The sequence below is a fragment of the Ostrea edulis genome, chromosome 1, assembly GCF_947568905.1.
Source record: "Ostrea edulis chromosome 1, xbOstEdul1.1, whole genome shotgun sequence".
NCBI classification, from domain to species: Eukaryota; Metazoa; Mollusca; class Bivalvia; order Ostreida; family Ostreidae; genus Ostrea; species Ostrea edulis.
In genome coordinates, this window is record NC_079164.1 from 82,699,618 (window position 1) to 82,717,352 (window position 17,735).

General features: G+C 35.3%; 1 protein-coding gene across 1 annotated transcript in view; it reads left to right on the forward strand.

The window, feature by feature from the left end:
• The first annotated feature begins 2,357 nt into the window (after positions 1-2,357).
• LOC125678311 (uncharacterized) overlaps positions 2,358-17,735 on the forward strand; it is a 29,394-nt gene continuing 14,016 nt past the window's right edge. Inside the window, exons 1-9 of the mRNA XM_048916679.2 lie at positions 2,358-2,487; positions 4,416-4,604; positions 4,746-4,874; positions 8,322-8,385; positions 8,535-8,680; positions 8,792-8,866; positions 15,409-15,558; positions 16,748-16,823; positions 17,685-17,735. The exon at positions 17,685-17,735 is cut by the window's right edge and continues 44 nt beyond it. Of these exons, the coding sequence (XP_048772636.1) occupies positions 2,397-2,487; positions 4,416-4,604; positions 4,746-4,874; positions 8,322-8,385; positions 8,535-8,680; positions 8,792-8,866; positions 15,409-15,558; positions 16,748-16,823; positions 17,685-17,735 (971 nt within the window). The 5' untranslated portion in view covers positions 2,358-2,396. The remainder of the gene's footprint in view (positions 2,488-4,415; positions 4,605-4,745; positions 4,875-8,321; positions 8,386-8,534; positions 8,681-8,791; positions 8,867-15,408; positions 15,559-16,747; positions 16,824-17,684) is intronic.

A 17,735-nucleotide genomic window follows, 5' to 3' on the forward strand; every position in this document is an offset into this window, starting at 1 on the left:
TGAAAATGTGATGATTTCAGCTAGAATTTGCCAATATAATGCGTCATGAAATCGGCATTTGAATGAAAGTAAAGAAACGTCGATGTATCTAAATGTCTAGTTAATTGTCACTTTTAAATAAAGTTTGGGTTTCATAAGAACGTAAAAATATGTCAGCTAACAAAGTAGCGTAATTTGTGTCTATGGGAATTCCAACAGATTATTGTAATATAAACAAACGATAGAATTTAGTTTTATTTGAAGCTTTATAAACAAACGATAGAATTTAGTTTTATTTGAAGCTTTAATAGTTTGAGAAATAAGAGCACACAGAAAGTTGGTTAAAACTTACACAAAGCTATCAAACGTTTTGGGGGTCATTTATAAGTGGGATGCTAATGGCGTTTAAAATGGCGTGGAACTTGCTTGGAAGTGTCATAATATATATATGTGGAGTATCTAGGACTTGATGACTTTAAGGCACTTACTTCCTAACTACGTTTTACAATGTACTGAATCTACGTATGTAAATGTAATTTGCTTTTAATTTTTACAACACATATGTTGCAGGAGTTTTATCAATCTGGTTGTCAGATTTGCGAACCCGGATGCAGAATGTGCTTCATTATCTAAATCGCAACAGTATATATTATACCTACAATTAGCATTATCAATGGGTTGAAGTAAGATTGACTCGGCATTATTTACGAGTTTGTTTGACAGCTTGCATACACAACAGTTACTTCACATTTTTGAAGAATGAAATAGATTGGAACATGTATAACAGGACCTGGAATTTACTAAGAGATCAAAACATTGGAGAAATGGAAGATCGTTAAATCAAGATATATTAAAACGTATGATTTTCAACACTTCATTCGACCATTCCTCACGATGAATTAAAGACTAAACGTTTTGACATCATAGACAGTTGTTTCGTTAATAAAAATGGAAAACAGAAAATTCGTACTCATATCTAGTCATTAGTCATAAAAAATATTACTTTGTTAAACACCACTCTTATTCCACGCACAAGTACTCTCAAGTTGAAATAAAAATATATGTTGGTGTTTCTCATTGACATCTTTGTAGACTTTGGTGATGAGAATAAAAAATCGCTTGCTGTGTCCTCCAACTCGACATCAAGATATATCGACGACGTTTTATCTATGAAAGATAATGATTTCATTAATATGTCGATTCTATATATCCCAGTGAAGTCGAGATAAAATACACCACACCACAGAGTCCTCCACATCTGCTTCGTACATAGATTCTTACTGAAAATGAACATTAACGGCAAACTAACAACTTAATATTATGACAGACGGGATGATTTCAACTTCTCCATATTCAGCTTCTCATATTCATATAGCAAAATTCCAGGTTACTGATAAACAAGTTGATGGTGCAGGGGTTTCAACAGTCTTGTTTAAAGTCAACATTTCGCAATTTCAATGGTCGTTATAATGCTCTTGTTTTTCAATACAACATACCATTGGGCCATATACTGTCTGGCGTGTTTTTACCAATTGTTATGCTGTTCTTGGAACACTGATTTTGACTACATATTACTTCGTTTAAGCGAGCAATACATCGGGCTCACGACGGGAGTGACCTCTGATCGCAAGTCTGGTGTGTTCTGGGGTCTGTATGCCAAACTGTTTATTTCATATCCATATGGGAGTTATAAGATTGATCACTATTCGTTATATTCAATTTACATTGATCACTGTTCCTCACCTTAACATTTCATGGAAAGCATAACGGTCGACAGGGGATGCTCCTCCAAGGCAACTTGATACCACCTCTGGTATATCCAGGGATCCGTGTGTGCCCAACTCTGTATCTTATATTGATAATATGATATATGAGAGTGAGCACGGTTATCTTCACCTTTTATATCAATGAAAAATTCTCGAGTCGGACGTTAAACAATCTACAATCAATCAATTAATCAATCAATGGACGAAACCCGTGTAGTTATCAAGTGGTATATATTAGATAAACACATATCACATACTACGGATTACGAAAAATGAGAAATATTAATAATTTACATTGTTAACAAGAATGGAACACTGCTATACTGAATGGAAAAAATGAATATCTTCGTTGTAAGCATCTCTTTTTCTATCTATCTATCTATCTATATATCTATTTATTTATCTGTCTGTATGTCTATCTATATATCTATCTATACTGTTAATGGCTGTATGGAAATTATAAATCAGGATTTAATCTTATGATTGAAATTGCACCGACACGGACTTCATGCCTGCATATGTTTGTCGTATAAACAGTTTTGGTAGTGACTACGCTTCTCCGTAACTCCTTATTAGAATGTTCACAAAAGCCCTTTTCAAAGGTGTTATTAATCTTAAAGCTATTCAGTTTCACACAGTAGGTAGATAAAGATGCTTTACAGTTTAGTTGTGGATGGTTTAGAAACCAAAGTGACTCTCAACAATGAAAATTTGAAATTTGAATCAAATGGAACGCAAAATAGTAAGTATGCATGTAAAATAGATTAGATTGTAAATGTTTGCAAGCTTTTGGCATCACTCTTTATTGTAATCGGAGCGAATCTGCAAATGATGAAAGCTTAAGATTGCAAACAATTGAAACTATTGATTTTAATGGCCTTTGAACAAGTGTTTTATGAGGGGAAGCGTTGAATTAAAATTGTTTCCCGGGAGATATTTTCATAATAATCATAGACTCGAGTCGACCGAGACATAGGTACATGCACCAGACTGAATTAGACTTAGTGCATTGTAAAACGTAGTGAAGAAATAAGTGTCTTAAAGTCATAAAGTCATATATACTTCACATAAATATGACTTCCAAACAGGTTCCAATGCAGTTTAAACGCCATTAGTATCCCACTTATAAATGACCCCCAAAACAATTGCTCGTTTCGTGCAAGTTTTACCGACTTTCTGTGCTCGCGTATAACTCAAACTGATAAAGTGTCAAGAAATACTAAATTTCATCATTTTTATATCAAAATAGTCTGCTGGAATTCCCATAGACACAAATTACGCTGCTTTTCAGCTGACATATTTTTGTATTCTTATGATAGCCAAAATGTATTCCAAAGTGACCATCAACTATAGACATTTAGATACATCGACGACATTTATTCACTTTCATTCATATATCGATTTCATGACACATTGTATTGACAAATTCTATCTTTCTAACGACCATAGAATTTCGGGAATGTTCGACTTTAAACGAGACTGTTAAAAACCCTGTAATATAAACTTGTTTGTTAGTAGCCTGTCTCGATTTAAAAACTGATCGTACGCAAAAACGCTTATGCATATCGAATCAGTTGAGAGGTATAAACACCATATACAGGTGATAATTGAATATTGCTATAATATGGAAAGTAGACATTGGAGAAGCTGAAATCATCCCATGTGTCATAAAGTTGAGTTGTTAGTTTACCGTTAATATCTACTTTCAATAAAATATCTAAGTATGAAGCAGCAGTGGACGACTCTGTGGTGTCTTTTATTTCGAGTTCACAGGGATATATTTAGTCCTACATATCAATGAAAATTATTATTGTTGATAGATAAAACAGTTTCGATATATCTAAATGTCGCATTAATAGCCACAACAAGATATTTACTATTCACCCAAGAAAAGCCATTCTTTTTAAATTTTTGAATCTGAAGAAAACGTTTAGAAATCGCTTCCTATGGTACTAAAATACAAGATATACACTGCTACAAATAAGAAATGCTCCTCAGTTGGCAAGGGTTAACGCGAGACGGTGATTTACAACGCTAGTCTTGACTACTTCCAACGTTTATATATCAAATAGATTATAAAAACCAAAGTACAACCCAACACATGGAAAACGCATATACTTTCAGTAATGTCATGTTTATTTTTTGATTATTTTGTTCCTTCAAACATTTTCGTATTATTATATGAATAAAGTTCTAATGCACAGTGTGATATTTGAATGATATGCTATTGTGTAAATTCATGTACGGCGGCATGTTGTGGTATGGTATGACATGCCATAAGATTTGAAAAAATCTACCTCCTTCTCCAAAAGAGTTCCGAATCTGCGTTTCATTAAAGCAAGGCAGAGAAGGCATATTGATATTTTAAAATAAAATTACAAAGATTTAAAGGTGAACGATGAACTAGATTTCAATGAGGAATATATCGATCATGTAATGATAAATCAGGAATTATCGGTAGTATTTTCATTTTGAACAAACATTCTAAATTTCAAAATTGTGATGTTTTGCTATGGGGTGGCGAATGGCTAGTTGAATGGAGTGATAAGGAATTCCTAGTATAGAGTACAATGTATGTATGGTGTATTACGGTTTTATATCAGATAACTGTTTACTAAACATGGCCATATCAATAAATAGATGCAAGCAACTCTAAGACATTCATTTCAGTCACTTACTTGTTCGATGACGTCATAGGATGTGAAGAGGTTGTATCGGGATGGGTTTGGAAAACGGAAGTGACTCGGGTATGGCTAATTGAACATGGGTCTTCAAACTTGTTACTAAAGAAATGCAGGGTTGTATCTGGAGACCAAAGAAAACGTTTCCAACACGATCTAACAGAGAAGATAGAAAAGGGTAAAATTGCTTATTCTGACACATTTAGATTTGTTGTCCATATAAAAGAAGGAAAAATACAGACTTCGTCTGGTAGTAATGAATGTGCAATAATCAGTGTTGAAAGCATGTGTATCTACAGTTAAGAGATCAAACTTACAGAAACAAAGCGTCCCAAGAAAGTATTGGTGATGATCAACCCTAATGGAGGCAATCGTACAGCCACGAAGGACTTCAGAGATATAGTAGAGCCAGTGTTCAGACTTTCCGGAATGTCCATGGATATAATATGTAAGTGTAACCTATGTACTATTTTAAAATTCTTGAAGCAACACAGTAAAAGAAATAAAATAAATGATTTAAAGTAGCTTCGAGGATATTTCAGACAAATTGATGTTACCGCCCAAATTTTTTGTATATATTTCAATCCATTTGGCAGTAAATATTTCATATCGTTGAGCCGGTGTTTAGACTTTCGGGAATTTCTATGAATATAATCTGTAAGTATAACCCATATCATGATATGTTATTTTAAAATTCTTATAGCAACAAATTAAAATAAATGATTTTTAAGTCCCTTCGAGAATATTTCAGACGTATCGAAGTTATCTCCAGATTAATTGATTGTTTGTTTGATTTACGACTCGTTGAGAATTTTTCACTCATATTGAGCAGTGTTACGTACAATCTACATGAAGATCAAGAGCAACATGCAAAAATTAGAACGACAATTACAGAAGAACTTGGCAACAATAGCAATTTTTATAAAGAGTTTATTGATTGCAATTTTCAAAAAACAATTTGACAATGCCCAGGTGGGTCCAGGGGTCCGTGTTTGCCAAACTATCTATTTTGTATTGCTTATAAGAGTTATGAGATTGATCACTGTTCGTTATCTTCACCTTGCATGGTAGTTTTGGGTCATGGGCCACGGAGGCAGAATTGATAGAAACATTGTTATATTCCCCGAACGAAGTTCAGGGGGTATATAGAAATCACTCTGTCTGTTTGTCCATCTGTCCGTCTGTGCAGATTCGTGTCCGGCCATAACTTCTTTGTTCTTTGACATAGGCATACCATATTTGGCACACAGGTGGATCACCATAAGACGATGTGTCGAGTACCTTCATGACCTCTATATGACCTCTATATGCCCTTGACCCTTGACCTCAAAGTCAAAATTAAAGGGTTTTTTTTTTTTTTTTTTTACAATGGATTCGTGTCCGGACCATAACTTCTTTGTTCTTTGACATAGGCATACCACATTTGAGACATGAGTGTATCACCATGAGACGATGTGTCGGGTACCTTCATGACCTCCATATGACCTTGATATCAAGGTCAAAATTAAAGGTTTTTACAATGGATTCGTGTCAGGGCCATGACTTCTTTGTTCTTTGACATAGGCATACCACATTTGACACATGAGTGTATCACCGTGAGACGATGTCTCAGGTACCTTCATGACTTCTATATGACCTTCAACTTTGACCTCAAGGTAAAAATTGATTATAGGGTTTTGACATAGTCATACCATAAGACATGGTTTATCACCATTATACTCTCTTTTTGACCTCTTTATGACCTTTACCTTTGATCTCAAGGTCAAAATTATAGGTTTATACCATGGATTTGTGTTCGGACTATATCTTCCATTTTCTTCTACAAAGGCATGCCATATTTTTATACTCAGGAAAGAGGTAATTTATACTTATTAACAACACCCTTTGGGAGATTGGGGTAAGCGGGGGGGGTATTCTTAGTGAACATTGCTCACAGTACCTCTTGTTTCGTTTTGATATGTACATTTTTGTTAAAACTAGTTTGAATGATCACAGCCAATGGCAAAAATACCCACCGGACGAGTGCAAGCAAAATATTTCATGTGTTTCAATTGTTCTTCAAATCATTTGGACCACTTAAAAATTTCGGATAGGACATATGTCTGTAGCCCTGCTCAGTACAAAAATGAGGGCCAACAAATACTGTATTCTACATGTACCAATATGAACATTTTATCCCCTTGCAGGCAAGGAATTAGAAATGAAACTATAAAATCAATATACAAAAAAAAAAAAAAAAAAAAAAAAAAAAGAGAAGTAATCAACCTGTTTTCAAAGAAATTAACAAATGAACTATTAAGTTTGTTAGGAAAACGTTTGAAAAGTGTGCCCACAAAGAAAGTTGTTAACGGATTTAAAAACATGGGAACGTATCTTACGTCCCTTGGAAGTTATGTTCAGGATACTACAGATTTGTTTTTAAAAAAAATCTTCCAAGTGTAAAGCAACCATTATCAGATTCTTCTATCTTATTTTGTATTGATGTGAAAGCACTTAATCCCAGTATACATGTACTTAGGAAAGAAGCTCGCGATATCATTAAAACAGCATTACAAGAGTGTCATGAAAAAAAAGTAGACACGGAAAGTATATCAAAATGTTGGATGCTATTCTTGACAAAAATAATTTTAGTTTCAATAACAAACACTACATACATACTGAAGAGACCGCGATTGGATCAAAACTTGGACGAAACTACGCTCGTGTTTACATGGGGGGATTGGAACAAATTCTTTTCGAAAAATCAAAACTACCATTATTTTATGTACATTATATTGATGATATTTTTGGCATCTGGTCGGGTACAAAAAAACTTAAAACAATTCCATAAAGCCGCGAATGAAATACATCCAAACATTTAGCTTGACTTACGCTATCAAACACCAAAATCGATTTCCTTAATGTAACAATCTCAATAACAGACGGAATCCCTTGTTCTGACTTATACTGCAAACCCACCGATAAACATATGTACCTTAATAAAACCTCTAGCCACCCAGAATCTCCTTTTGGACTTAGGCTCCGTGCGAGTAGAATTTTTTTCACAGAAGAAAAATATCAAATTCAACGAAAGGAAATAAAGAGCATTTAAGAAAACGCGGTCATTTAGATAATTACCAGATCTTCTTCGGATATCTAGATGACTGTTCCATTTTTTGGGGGGAAATCTGAAGAAAATCTGATCAAGTGTCACAATTTGCATTATTTGGAATGGGTACACCGCCAACAAATTAGCGATATGAGTACAAAAATACCCCATGCAGCACACATTTTGACACCTGTGCTAGAGGCAACTACAACGTATTTCCATTTTATAAATTTAAAACAGTATCAACGTCCATGAGAAAAGTATTTCATTAAACTGTTTTCTCCTAGACTAAACAAATTTTAATCAATGCATATGGAAAATTCTTATTGTTAAACCTTTTAATTCATCAACTTTTATTATGTAAAATTTCATGCTTATTTTGTCCTAGTCACCTTTCCCGAACTTTTGTATTATGACGTTATGTACATGTATCTATTCCCTCGTCACAAAGACTATCACGACGTCATGACTTCAGAATAGACGTCTCCAAATAAACAACTTTATATTCAATATTTGTATTCACTTGAGGATGGATGTTAAAAAATCCAGGAAGCGTTAGAGATTTGAATATATTTTGAAACTGCATATTTTTTTGCTTTTTTATCTAATTGTATATATATATATATATATATATATATATATATATATATATATATATATACTCGAAGTCACTTATAGTTCCAATTATCAACACCGTACCAACCTTTTCATGATTTGGAATGAGTGTTTCTGTGGATTACACCCGCGACATGCTGTTCAAACTTAATGATGAAATGTCAATTGACATGTCTTATTTAAAATTTCAAGTCTCTGAGCACCCTGGATATTTGATTGCCGCTACTAAAAGTTATGACTTCAGCAATACTGATGGGTAAGTCTATGCAATTATTTACATACAGAGATTGTTAATGTTTTTTGTTGTGTATGAAAGGTGAATATAAAATGATATGGTAACAGAAGAAATATGATTTTGATAAGTTCCTCAACTATTAGGCATGATATAGCTTACGCTAACTTTAGGATCGTACTACTTGGAGGTGACGGGACATACCACGAAGTGCTTAACGTATTGATGAGGAAAAGACAAGAAGAACTAAGTGTTGATATTAACGACCCAAATGCAGCATTATCTCCCTTGAACATTCCATTCGGCTTGATACCAACTGGTAGATGTGTTTCTTCAATATGATGATTATGGTCTGGTTTTGAAGTATCTGCATATAAAGTTTGCATAACGATGACCCTGTTAATATTATGTTGGTTTTACAATATAACAGGATCAGCAGGTCATTGGTCAGTAAATCACACTGGCTCTCAGGATGTTCTAACGGCTACTCTTAACATCGTTAAAGGTAAGGTCCTTTAAATAGTTTTCTTTATACATCTGCGGTTATCTGTAGTTATCATACAATCTTAATGTTTTCTAAAGATTTCAATGGTATCACATAAGATTAAAAAACAAAAGACATGGGAGTATTGTATTAAAACTTTACAATTTATTCAATACAGGGATAGCAATTTGGCGGTTGAACAATATATATCACTGTTCGTTATCTTCACCTTTCATATAGAAGTCAATAAAAGCATTATGACTGCTTGCAGATCGCATTTCCGATTTTTTTCTATTCTAATTTCCTTTTAGCAATCAGTAGATAAATATTGTCATTCAAAGGTAAAGACAATGTGTTCATTAAGATTTACTGAATTTATCAATAGGTAGATTAATCACAGGGTTTATAGACCATTCATTTTGTTCATGAAAATGTGATTTCGACGATATGCTTTTTCTTGTGTGCTCTATAGCAAAATCCGTCGGGACATTGTCACCAGAGTTGAATATTGAAGCATTTCTGATCCTTCGGTCAAGAATATTAAAAAAGTTTCTTAGAATTGTGTCTACGAAATGTTTGTTTAAAAAAATCAATGGTATTGTTATGAGATTGATCACTGTTCATTATCTTCACCTTTCATTGTGTGTAAAATTGAAGGCTTACTTCAAATCAGGATAAGAAAATTTATCTAACTGAACATTTTGGTTGGTTGATTGCCTGTTTTACGCCCTGTCGAGAATTTTCCCCTGATATTGAGACGTCACCAGCTGTAGGTGAAGTTCCAAAATCTTAGACCTATGCTTAGCGCTAGGGCCGTAGCAGTGAAGGTTTTTAAGGCGTCATTGCCTGCCGCGACACAGGACCTCTGTTTTAAAGTCATGTTCGAAAGATCCATGATTCTCAATTCTAAATGTCGAGTTCCTATCACTAACTATGTTAATGTCTTAGGTTTAACGCGACCATGGTACGAGGGGGATTTGAACACACGAACTGTCTCACCTTACAGTGCTGTTAGTAATGATAACAACAATAATGTCGAAAGTACACGGTAGTTATTCTAAGTGAGTACGACAGGAAAAATAATGGGTTCCCAGGATCACTTAGCTTATATACTAGCGGAAAAGAGAAACTGCATTATAAAATTTAGCATAATTTTTCTATATCTATTGTTTATATTTATAAAATCTAAACAATCGATAAAGGTGATGTTTTTGAACAATATCGGATAGTACCCGACTCAGATGCACGGACTTTTTCATGGTTAGTGAATACATGTTGTTTATTGAAATGTTCGTACGCACGAGTTTTATTGGCTAATACTGTTTGGAGTAAGAAGTGTAAAAGGTTTGTTTGGACACTATTCATTAAGGAAAGCACTTTGGTTTTGACAAAATTTACCCTTCTGTCATGCCACGACTCAGCGAAAACTAACGTAATCGTGCTGTTGGGATGCTTCAAGCTGGAATGGCACAAAATATCGTAGCAAGACATTTTGGAGTTCATCAGAACACCATTCAGTCATTATGGAGACATTTCCAACAATCTGGTAACACTCGGGATCGACCACGTTATGGGCGTCCTCGTGTGACGTTGCACCTGAAAAATAGTTTCCAGACAGAAAGTTTGATTGCTCGTAGCATTCCTGGACTTCGACCAATCAGTCCAACAACTGTGCGTAATCGTCTGCGCGAGCACAACATCAGATCAAGACGTCCAACGGTGCGCCCAATACTGTTTCAACGTCATTGTATCGCTAGACTAACGTGGTGCAGACGACATCTGCGATTCGGAATACTGGACTGGGCCAATATTCTGTTCACTGATGAATCCAGATTTCATTTGGATAGCAGTGACGGCTGTTGTAGAGTGTATCGTCGCGTTGAGGAGCGGTACCAGGACGCTTGTGTTGTGCAATGTCGACAATTCGGTGGAGGTAGCGTTATGGTGTTGGGTGGAATAACAGTGCGTGGAAGGTCCCCTCTACAAATTGTCAATGGAAATCTCACCGGCGTACGCTATCGAGACGAAATTATTCAGCGCCATATGATACCCTTCATACAGAGACAGCAAAATCACATCACTCTGCAGCAAGACAACGCAAGGTCACATGTTGCATGTGTAGTCAGGGACTTTTTTGTTCAGCAGAATTTCGATGTCTTGCCTTGGCCAGCTGTTTCCCCCGATTTATCGCCGACCGAGCACGTCTGGGATGAAATGGAACGACTACGCCGTTTACCAACTCAACCGGTGACATTGGCTGATTTAGGTCAGGCTTTAACCAACATCTGGAACAACATCCCTCAAACATTTCTGAACACTTTAGTGACATCAATGAGGCGCCGTTGTCAAGCATGAGTGAATGCAAAATGTGGTCACACGCGTTATTAACGTTGTTAATTCAAGTTCGAATACCAGTTGCTTTCAAGTGTGCTGAAATTGACGTTATTCGATGTTAACATTAATGGATTATGAAATATTGAAATATTGTAACGAACACATTTGTTAACAGTATTACAAACAATAAAATGTGTTCATTGTTATTTTTTTTATATTATTTTTTGATATATCAAATAATGTACAGTTTCTTTTTTCCGCTAGTATATATATATATATAGGTTTTAAAATTTTTGCAGATATGTTTCTTCCTGGTGTACTTAGGAGTGAAAACCGTAAATGCATTGTCACCCGGGTCAGATTGTTTAAGGGGCATGATATGAGCTGAAAATTTTCAAATTGTATTTTTCCATTGTTAATGTTTAGAATGCTTAACTAAGGTATATCTAATGGTGATCAAAAATTTGAATGTCAGTTGTCGAGGTAGATGGGAGATACATAGCTCACAGTTCTTTGCTATGCAAAGAAGGATCGTGTCATTTTTTTTTTTTTTTTTACATAGGTTAAATATACTGGCGTTTCAATAAATTTTTCAATTTACAAGATAATTCTGAACATAATTAAATAGTTTCTAGTGTTTGGTAATTCTCATTTTGTTTTGAACATGTTATTTTCTATTGAGCAATATATATGTGAAGCAATACTTGAAATTACTTTGTTGAAAGCCACTCTGACTCCACTCACATGTACTCTGAAGTTGAAATAAGAATATGGTTTAGTTCCTCATTGGCAATACATTCGTGGTCTTTGGTGATCAGGTTTTCCAGCAGTCTGTTGGAATCCCCATGGACACAAATTGTGCTCCTTTGTCAGCTGACCTGTTTTCATATTCCTATGAAGCAGAATTTATTCAAAAACTTCTATGTGAGAAGAAAACATCTCTTGCTGTGGCCTTCAATTTCGACATTTAGATATATTGATGTCATTATCTATTAACAATAATAATTTTCATTCATATGTCGATTCAATATATCCCAGTGAACTCAAAATGAAAGACACCACGGAGTCGTACATTTCTGCTTCATACTTAGATATTTTATTGGAAGTATATATTAACGACAAACTAACAACTCAACTTTATGACAAACGGAATGATTTCAACTTCTCCATCGTCAGCTTCCCATATTTATGAAGCAATATTCCATTATCACCTGCATATGGTGTTTACATCTCCCAACTGATTCGATACGCAAAATATTTTTCTGCGAATGGTAATTTTTTTTTAAATCGAAGCAGGTTACTGAAAAACAAGTTGATGGTGCAGGGGTTCCAACAGTCTCGTTTAAAATCAGCATTCTGCAAATTCTATGGTCGTTCTAACGATCTACTTTGCCAACGCAACCTATCATGGGGTCAAATGCGGTCTGAATTATATCATACCGATTGTTAGGCCGTTCTTGATACACTGATTTTGACTACGGATAGCTCCGTTTACCTGATCAAGATATAGGGCTCACGGCGGGTGTGATCGGTCGACAGGGGATTCTTATTCCTCCTAGGCCCCTGCTCCCACCTCTAGTATACCCTGGGGTCTGTGTTTGACCGTCTCTCTATGTTTTATTGATTATAGGAGTTATAAGATTAATAACTTTTTCGTCATCTTCGCCTTTCATATGTAAACAAAAAAACATGACATGAGTTTTGTTCACATTGCAAAGAATTCTAAGCGTTGTATCTCACTTGTAACTTAACAACTGATATTCAAATTTTGGTTGACCATTAGAAATACTTTAGTTAAGCTTTGTAAACAGTAAGAAAGAAAAAGAAAACCAACAGCATTTGAAATGTTTCCAGCTCAAATTGTGTACTTGACCCTTTGGACATCGACAGCTTATCTGTCAGAGGTTATAATCACACATCAAGAGGTCTTTGGCGAGTGCATCTCTAATTTGAATTTATTTGAAATACCATCTTGTTGTCTTTAAGAGGGACGTTAAACAATATACAACCAATCAATCGTAATCAAAGACAATTCATCGCTGATTTTCTGCGGAATTTACGAACTACTGATATCCCTCAGAGCCACATTTTCTCTAAAGATAAGTTCAGATCCTATATCTATAAAGAAGACAAAATTTAGAATTGAACAAACACGGAGCTCTGGACACACCAAAGAAAGAATCATTTGCCCAGAAATAAGAAATCAGTATTTTATCTTTAAAGGAGATGGCAACCCCCAAAATATTTACATGATAAATAATGGGATTAATTTTATAATAAAAAAATATTTGTCATACTATCCAGTTGATATACGACCTAGATAAGCTTCAGTACTAATCTGAAAACGTTAAACATTGAAATTCCCGTCTTCTATAGAGGCTGCCATGATGTGGAACTCTTTTGTATTCAAGACCACAAAACCAATAATTTTGACGTCACACCGTATGTTCTGGTTTTGATGATATTCTTTAAGATCATCAAGGATGTGCATGTGGTAGATTTTACGAATAAATAGAATGATGCATTCCTGTCAAGCTGCTAATTGCGAAAGGGAGATGTGAAAAAATTATTTTTCTCTCGGAATTCCTTACCCAACCAAGTCATCTGAAAAGAAAAGACTATGTGAACTGTAGATCCATCATTTGCGTAATGACAAGTTCAGGTCACTTGAGACATTTGTATGAACAAACGTGTACCGTATGCTTGGTATGCGACTCGACTGAACGTCTTCTTTTCTCAATTTCTTCTTGCGAAAAAACGGGCTCAAATCTATACGGCTCCATACTTAACTGTTCGTGATTTGTCATGTTTACAGTACTGCTGATGAAATAAACGGAACTGACGGTGTGACGTCATCAATCAAACTTTAATGACCGCTCTCTTAGCGACGGGTAATTTAAAATATATGATAGATTATTATTGATTTAATCGTTAAGCAAGGATTGTTGTTGTTAAAGACTGTCATTTACGATATCAGTTAGTAATGCTTTATTCATAAAAGCAACAATGTGGTTAGGGTTGCCGTTCCCTTTAAGTTAACAAGGTTTTCTGTAAACACTATAATATGTCACATTTTGGAAAATGCTACGAAACTTATACAGTGTGACAATTTTATTTCATGCCTGAAATCTGATTTACGGGATACTTGTTATCATTCTTGTTATACTTAAAAAAAAGAGTATTGCTTTTAATAAGAATTCCGTGTTCAAATAGTAGCAGAAAATACAAAAGAAAACCCAGTAAAAGTATGGATGATCTAAATCTTCAAACCATAAAGGACCAAGAAGTCTTAAGGTCGTAGTTCCAGGAAATATGACGCAATCGATCAAAGTGTAAGGTGACTGAACTTTTGGCCCGTGTATAATCGCTGTGTGTATGCTTGTAAACGCTCAGCGCGTTCTGGTCAAAATGAATGAAAACTCGAAGTAAGAAATCTCATAAATCCTATTAAGAATACAAAATTAAAAGTAGAGCAAAGAGGTGCCACTAAACACACCAGCGGTGTAATCGGGTGCCTAGGAAGAGTAAGCATCCCTTACCACTAAACACACCAGCGGTGTAAGCAGGTGACTAGGAAGAGTAAGCATCTCTTACCACTAAACACACCAGCGGTGTAATCGGGTGCCTAGGAAGAGTAAGCACCCCTTACCACTAAACACACCAGCGGTGTAATCAGGTGCCTAGGAAGAGTAAACATCCCTTACCACTAAACACACCAGCGGTGTAATCGAGTGCCTAGGAAGAGTAAGCATCCCTTACCACTAAACACACCAGCGGTGTAATCGGGTGCCTAGGAAGAGTAAGCATCCTCTGTTGAACGGCAAAACTAGCTGTGGGATACATATATATTGATCAAGTTAACAAAGTGATATTCCTTAACAATTCATTAAGCGTAAAATTTTGTTTGGTATGTCACAAATTGTATAATTCTTTCGCATTCTCACCAAGGGGGAATCGTGTACTTTCATCCTCTCATGTAGCATAAACATAAACGGAAATGCAAAGTGATATTGTAATCCTTGCAAATATCATTAATTTTATGAACATTATGTTGTGACTACTGTGATTAAGATTCAGGTGACCGAACCGTTAGATGATTATTTAATACATATCTAATGTACGCTTCAAAATGGTCAATAGTAGTCTTTAAAATCGAGATTGTCACTTAGTCTAGGATATAAGTGTTATTTTGTACATTGAATCTGTAATGTTTGTTCATTTCTTCCTAGGGAAAACCGTGGCCTCTAGTCTGATGGCTCTATACAGCAATGGTAAACTTCAAGGATTTGGGTGTGCTGGCTTCGGCTATGGATATTTTACAAATGTCTTATTTCGCTGTGATAAGAATTTCCGCTGGTTAGGACGATACCGATACAAGCGTAAGTGTCAAATACTATCTTTAAGGACGAATTCTTGTAAGACCAGCATTCGAGAACTTAGGATATCTGCACCAGATATGCATGTATTTTCTTCAGTTATAAACTTTGAACGTTACGGAGGGAGAATTTTCAATCCTGATGACATTGATAACATTCATGGCAGGAAAATGTGAATCATGAGTGACACTACGTTTGGCAGAATCAGCTGAATAGTTTTGTTCATTTGTATATTGTTCTACATCCTTTTTGAGAATTTTCACTTATGTACATATTTCGCAAGCTTTACGCGAAGAGCCATTATGATATATGCATCGCGCTAAGGGACCTAGCAGTGAGTGATCTCTAATTTACTAATGCCTACTGTGGCATGAGACCTTTAATTCTAGGGTCATATCTGAAAAACAATTGACATTCACGGACGTTATGTGAAAGAAGTGTGACTACCTATGTTAAATGGTTTAGGTTTGACGCAGCATCTGTATTGGATATTGAACCCGGACCTTTTGATTGCGAAACCACCACATCAGCCACTAGGCCAGTATGACCGGTCAGTAGTGTAATGAAATGTCAATCTATTTCTTGGATTGTAAAAAAACCCTCAACATGAAAATATTGAAATATTTTTAATATATTGGAATAAGTACTAACCAACCTGAAATAGTTTACATGCCATTTTGTATTAGATGCTTAAGTTATTATTACACTAGCATTATTGGATATAAAAAGTAAGAGTTTTCAAGTATTAGAGGAAGAGAAAACTAAGGATTACTTTTGTAAATGAAAATATCGGAGGAACATCGGTCCATATTATATCTTTTGCAGCATTTTCCAGTGTTTGCGCAATCTCCTTTAATAAAAGAGTTAAATATATTTGTATATATTGTTTATGCTTTGATTTACGACAATATGTGCAATATACCAATAACGGAGGCAATTACACTATGACAAAATAGCATTAAAAAATCAAATGCAACCTAGAACGGAACTTGACCCCCCTATAGAAGAACCAAAACACCTATTTCTTTTGTATGACAATAATGGACATGTTCTGAAGTATGTGCGTACAAAATAGCAGATCCCAATGTATTCACTAAGCATGATATTTCATCAATGTTCCCTCTGTAAAGATGTGAAAGGAATGCTTCTGATTTATGTATATTGAAACATACTTTGTTTTGATCGTTTGAAGTCCTATCCATGTGGGTGCTCCTGTTTGAAAGCCTTACACAATACAATTACGATGCCAAAGTCACCTTCTACACGTCGTAAGTACGTTATGTTATAGACAGTAAAATGCTCTAGATGTAATTTGGAAGTGGGGAAATGCTTGTGTTTGTGATATGGACTTCATAAATAGAGAGCATCTCTTTTGATTGTCGATTCGATATATCCCTGTGAACTCGAAATAAAAGACACCACAGAGTCGTCCACATTTGTTTCATACTTGAATATTTTATTGAAAATAGATAATTGCAGCAAACTAACAGCTCAACATTTTGATAAACGGGATGATTTCAGTTTCTCCATCGTCAACTTGTCATACGTATGTAGCAATATTCCATTATCACTTGTATATGGTGTTTATATCTCTCAACTGATTTGATATGCAAGAGATTATTCTGCGTATGGTCAGTCTTTAAATCGAGGCAGGCAACTGACAAACAAGTTGATGGTGCAGGGGTTTCAACAGTCTCGTTTACAGTTAGCCTTTCGCAAATTATATGGTCGTTATATCGTTATATCGATCAAGTTTGCCACTACAACATATCATTGGGTCAAATGTTGTTAGACCGTTCTTGGCACACTGATTTTGACTACGGATAACTCCGTTTACCTGATCAAGATACACGTATAGGGCTCAAGGCGGGTGTGATCGGTTGACATAAAGTTCTTGGTTATTTTTACAAAAGAAAATATACCACTCAAACAATTTCATAACACTGCCAGACATTTCCGTAATCTCAAGAATGCAATACAATAATCCACAGGTATATATGATCCACAGGTATATTCAACGCTTACCTGATCAAGATATAGGGCTCACGCCAGGTGACTGGTCAACAGGGGATGCTTAGTCCTCCTAGACCCCTGATATTTCTTGGTTTTGAATTAACTTTACTTTTCAGTGTCACTGAGCGACGTAACACTGAGACCAACGAGACAGAGATCTTTGCTGC